The sequence below is a fragment of the Coenobita brevimanus genome, chromosome 23 (genome assembly GCF_032717465.1).
Source record: "Coenobita brevimanus isolate Jiangsu-jjx chromosome 23, ASM3271746v2, whole genome shotgun sequence".
In the NCBI taxonomy this organism is placed as follows: domain Eukaryota; kingdom Metazoa; phylum Arthropoda; class Malacostraca; order Decapoda; family Coenobitidae; genus Coenobita; species Coenobita brevimanus.
In genome coordinates, this window is record NC_136976.1 from 55,967,092 (window position 1) to 55,973,091 (window position 6,000).

General features: G+C 43.6%; 1 protein-coding gene across 1 annotated transcript in view; it reads right to left on the bottom strand.

Moving 5' to 3' along the window:
- Window positions 1-5,053, bottom strand: part of LOC145392717 (4'-phosphopantetheine phosphatase) — a 274,959-nt gene extending 269,906 nt beyond the window's left edge. Inside the window, exon 1 of the mRNA XM_080267017.1 lies at window positions 4,957-5,053. Within this exon, the coding sequence (XP_080123143.1) occupies window positions 4,957-5,053 (97 nt within the window). The remainder of the gene's footprint in view (window positions 1-4,956) is intronic.
- Between the last annotated feature and the right edge of the window lie 947 nt (window positions 5,054-6,000).

Genomic DNA, 6,000 nt, shown 5'->3' on the forward strand with positions numbered 1-6,000 from the left:
TGCGAGTTAAACCTCACCCCCTCTTCCTCACTGAGACTCAGCTGTCTGAGTGACTGACAGCATATCCTTCTCTACCTTCATGCTTTCTACTTGATTCAAAGCCAAGATGTTTGTTTTTTACAGAGTATGTATGCAACAACATATCTTGCTCTTGTGTTTCTGAACTTCAATCCTCTGAATTCTCTACATTCTGGCTTTGGCTATCCTGTCATTCTCTGATTAGTATATCTGTGTAGTGTATTTATCCCTGAATTCCACCAATTATGAAAATTTCTCTGACTGTCTTCTACGAAGGAATACATTCTACCCCCCCTGGGGGTAGGGTTTTTTTTCAAGAATACTCCCCCAGTATCCCTGCTTGTCGTAAAAGGCGACTAAAAGGGTTCGCGGAGGGTTAGTGCCCCTCCCCGGAAAACAACTAACTAAAAAAACAAACAATAAGCCTCGGACAAGGACTGACCAAACGATGACGACCCAGGACCGGACAAAGGACTTGGTAATGGGTACGTGGAATGTAAGAGGAGCGAATGATGAGGTGAAAGAGAGAGAGATTGTCCAGGTCCTTGAGGGTGCGAAAGTGGATGTATGTGGAATAACTGAAACAAAATGGAGAGGAGAAAGTGTGAGAGAATGGGAGTATGGATGGGGTATATGTGCAGGAGTAGGTGAGAATGAGAGGGTTAAGGAAGGAGTATGTATAGTTGCGAATAAAAGATGGAAGAAGAGCATAAGACAGTATGGATCAGTTGGGTCAAGGATTGTGTGGGTAAAGTTGAAAGTTGGAATACAAATGTGGGCGATTGTGTGTGTGTATGTGCCAACGCAAGATCGTGCTAGAAGAGTGAGAGAAGAGTTCTGGACAAATGTAGAAGTGTGCATGGAAAAGTTTGGAAGGAATGAGAGAGTGTTTTTGATCGGTGATATGAATGGTAAAGATGGGAATGTGAAGGTGGATGGAATAGTTGGTGAGTGGGGTGTGCCTGCTGAGATAGATGAGAATGGGAGTGCGTTAGTGGACATCTGTGCTGGGAGGGGGTTGGTGATAGCCAATACCCTCTTCAGGCATAAAATGATACACAGGTATACATGGTGAGTGATGAGAAGGGTGGGTGGTGAACTGAATGAAAGGAAGGCAATGATTGATTATGTGTGTGTGGATGAAAGGATGCGAAGATGTGTAATGGATGCAAGAGCTTATAGAGGTTGGGGGTGTGGACTTTCTGACCACTACTTGGTGGTGGCCAGAATTAGGATTCAAGTAAGATGGAGTAATAGAAGAGGGGAAAGACGAGAGGAAGGAGTAGTTGCAAGGACAGTGGAATGGGTACAAGAGGATGAGAAAAAGGCAGAGTATAAGAGAGAAGTGGAGGAACAATTGGGCAAATATGAATTGGAGCAGATGGGAGACGTGGAAGGTGTGTGTAGGATATTTACAGAAGAAATATGTGCAGCATGTGATGTGGTGTGTGGAAGGAAGAGATGACGGAGGGGGGTGCAAGGAACAGCGTGGTGGACTGAAGAGGTGAGACAGGCTGTGGCACAAAAGAAGAAAGCATACAACGAATGGATGAAAAACAGAGGCGTGGAAGAAGTTGAGAAGCGGAAGAGAGAGTTATATGTAGAAAGTAAGAGAGAGGTGAAAAGATTAGTAAGAGAGAGTAAGAACAGAGTGGATGAGGAATTTGGAAGGAATTTGAGTGTAAAGTGGAGGGACTGTAAGAAAATGTTCTGGAAAGAGGTGAAAAGAGTAAGACAGGGTGGAAGTGAAGTTAGCAGGGGAGTGAAAGATAAAAATGGTAGATTACTAGTGGAGACAGGAGAAAAAGTGAGCAGATGGAGAGAACACTTTAAGGAATTGTTGAACATAGAGGATGGAAGTAATGCGAGTATAAGTGGCTGGGGAATGGCTGGGAGAAGGAGGGACGTGAGAAGACAGGAAGAAATCAGTAGGACAGAAGTTGTGGAAGCAATGAAGAAAGTTTAATTGGGGAAAGCCACAGGAATTGATGGAGTGTGTGGTGAAATGCAGAAGCATCGGGGAGAGATAGTAGTAGAATGGATGTGGAAGACTGGCCTGGGAGGAAGCTAGAATCCCGGAGGATTTGAAGTCAGGTATAATTGTTCCCTTGTACAAAGGAAAAGGGGAAAAAGAAGTGTGTGGTAATCATAGGGGCATTTGTCTTCTTAGTATAATAGGAAAAGTGTATGGTAGGATACTTATTGACTGAGTTAGAGAAAGAACAGAGAAATTAGTTGGAGAAGAACAGGGAGGCTTTAGGAAGGGAAGAGGTTGTGTAGATCAGATATTCATTCTTAGATCTTTAGTGGAAAAGTTTCTAAAGAAGGGAAAGAAGTTGTATGCAGCTTTCATGGATTTGGAGAAAGCATATGACAGGGTGGATACACAAGGATTGTGGAAAGTGTTAAGAATACATGGAGTAGATGGGAAGTTGCTGAATGCTGTGAAGAGTATATACGATGGTGCGAAGGCTGCAGTGCGTGTGGATGGTGAACTAAGTGAATTTTTCTCTTTGAAAGTTGGGTTGAAACAGGGATGTGTCATGTCCCTGTAGTTGTTCAATCTGTACATGGATGGGGTAATAAAAGAGGTACAAGGTAGGATAGTGGATGTTGGAGTGGCCCTGGTGAGAGAGGGTAGTGTTTGGAAACTCCCTGTACTGTTGTTTGCAGATGATACTGTGTTGTTGAGTAAAGACAAAGCAGGGCTGCAAGGCTTGGTACCGGTAGATGAGTTTGGGAGAGAGAGTAAGAAACGGAATCTAAAGGTGAATGTAGGGAAGAGTAAAGTGATGGTCTTTGAGAAAGGTGAAGTCAATGACTGTACAGCGAGAATGGATGGTGAGGAATTGGAAAATGTGAGTATGTTTAAGTACTTGGGTTGTGTGATGAGTAAGGATGGAGGTTTGGAGGGTGAAGTGCTTGAAAGGGTACAGCAAGGAAGAAAGGTTGCTGGTTCCTTGAAAGCAGTGATAAGAAGCAGGGAAGTGAGCATGGAAGTGAAAAAGTAACTACATGACAGTATTGTGATACCTACTCTAACATATGGTAATGAAGCTTGGACGTTGGTGGAAGGACACAAGTCAAGAGTGAGAGCAGTGGAAATGAGTTATTTAAGAGGAGCCTGTGGAGTCACATGGAGAGACAGGCTGACAAATGAGGATATAAAGGAGCGTTGTGGTGTGGATGTGATAGGAAGCACTAGGAGGAATACACTGAGGTGGTTTGGCTATGTGGAGAGGATGGTGGGTGAAAGACTGACGAAGAAAGTGTATGTGAGTGAGGTGAAGGGGGGAAGAGGGAGCGGGAGGCCGAGGATGACATGGAGAGATGGGGTGGAGAGGTATATGAGAGAGGGGGGTGTGAGTTGGGAGCGGGGCAGTGAAATAGCGGGAGACAGAGCGACGTGGAGGCGATTTGTTTGTGGCCATCCTGAACGGGATTGAGGCGTCTGGCAATAGATAGACAGATAGACAGACTGGTTAAAGTAACTGAATAGCCCAAACCTAACCAAACCCAGCCATACAGACCTTACCTAACCTAACCAAGACCTAACGTAACCTCACCAAACACACTGAACCTAACCCAACAAACCTAACCTATCCTAGGGGAATGCTTAGCCTAGAGATACGATGGTCCAGGACAGGGGTTGTCTGGGTCATTGTCGTCCCCTGGGATAGTGGCAACAGCACCGCAGGACCCGTTTCTTGGTTTTTGCGTACTTTTTGTACCAACCACAGTACCACTGATGTTTGTCTTTTCTAAATTTACATGTTTCCTGACAATCTGGGCAATAAACTTCCAAAGGTAATACACCGTGTTTTCTAAAAAACACAACAGCCTCCTCAGGTTTCAAGTAGAAATGCTTAATCACCCGTAAATAATTAATATCACACCCGCGCCACACAGCAAGTCTTTCTTCTTTAGAGGCCATACCAAGAAGGATTTGAATTTTCCATCCCGAAGAAATCAAAGACCGTGCTTCAAATTAATTGGTAGAATACCATCATGTGACCTAAAGCAGGCCCATGAGTGGGTGATACCAGATGCATGCGCAGTCGAAGGGAAGAGAAACACACATACGAACGCTAGCATTTTTTACATGGACTAGCCGAGTGAAGATAGAAGGTATGCATTTTTTGGAATTTTAAATTAAATTCATTATCTCTGAAAATATCAAATTCTGAATGGGGTTAAGGGGTTCATTATGATCCTTAGAGAATATACTATACATTAATGGTGCTAAAATTCCTGAACTACGTATTGGCAACTTGTAAAATAATACTGAGAAGTGTTATTCTCAGTTGTAGGGCTGCAATGAGGTCACAGAGTGCAACCTAATGGATAAGGGACTGAATATGAAGGCTCCAGAGATCAAGCAGAGTCAAGAGCCATGATCAGGTGACCAAGGCCGACACAAGCAAGCACGCTGGAGCCTTTATAAATGATACAATACGACTGAATCTATTCAAAGGTAGGTAAAACTGTTTGTTAATCTTTCACATGTGGTTCTATGTTTCCCAATTATTGCTGGAAGTCTTTTGGGTCAGATGGACACAACCTTCTGAGAATCATCTCTAAATAACTGTCCAGAAAACTTTTGAATGTTCATTTAACAAGCAAAACTGCAACCCTGGATGCAAGAACTGCTGGAAAATATCCCTTGTGACCCCGGATTAAGGGCAGGGGATGAATCCAGAAGTCTGGCTTTTATAATACCCAGACTGACAGGACTCATGTACCTGACACATCTGCCTGTTAACTAGTGCATACATTATTCACGAGTGCCAGACGGCAGAAAACATAGTAAATCATTCACACTATGGCAAGTATGGATATAAGTTACCTTAAATGAATGCCTTGTAAATGAAAAGTGTGCATGACCGTATCTCTAAGTTATGCAGCATTTCTCGTTCCATGAATGATGTTCTTACTTACCAATGTCAATAGCAAACCGCTTTGCATTTCTGATATTCCTAAATACCAGGTCTGTGTCTGGTAGCTGTATGCTACCAGCGTATTTCTTTGGTTCCATTTTCGAAGCCGCAAAACCCTCGCCTGTTCAGAGTTTGTTTATCTTTATCAGCTGACTGACAAGGTCTTCATACAAGTACACGAAATCCACACAAAGCTTTATTACGGTTGCCATTCATATTTCAGAGTAAAACTTAGTTCACACAAATTTTACGCAAGTTCATAAAAACAATAATGACTGAAAGCTGTTAGTAAATTACATAAACTCAACTTTTTGGAAAACACTATAAAGTGGCCCCTATTTGGAAAGTCGATAGTGTCGGAGCCACTGAGCTCTATAATATGAAGGGCTATCTCCACAGCGTGCGTGTGACTTTGGCCGCCATATTGAAACACCACACTCGTCGCCTCCACTCTGTTGCTTCCTAGTTCCGTAAGCTGCGCAGTGGACCATGGCACTATATTTTCCGGAATCAGCAGCTGCTTTCAAATACCTCGGGCGTCGGGCATGGTGTAACATAGTTGCCACTGCATCAGCGCTGCCCTGGCAGCGGACACTACCCATGAGATTCATGAGAAACAGAGAACCTCTGCCCTCTGTATACCACAGAGCTCAATGGTCGAAGCTGGGTTGGAATGTTGTATCTTTGAGTGGAAAGGTTACAAGAGGATGAGAAAAAGGCAGAGTATAAGAGAGAAGTGGAGGAACGATTGGGCAAATATGAATTGGAGCAGATGGGAGACGTGGAAGGTGTGTGTAAGATATTTACAGAAGAAATATGTGCAGCATGTGATGTGGTGTGTGGAAGGAAGAGAAGACGGAGGGGGGTGCAAGGAACAGCGTGGTGGACTGAAGAGGTGAAACAGGCTGTGGCACAAAAGAAGAAAGCATACAATGAATGGATGAGAAATAGGGGCGTGGAAGAAGTTGAGAGGCAGAAGAGAGAGTTATATGTGGAAAGGAAGAGAGAGGTGAAAAGATTAGTAAGAGAGAGTAAGAAGAGAGTG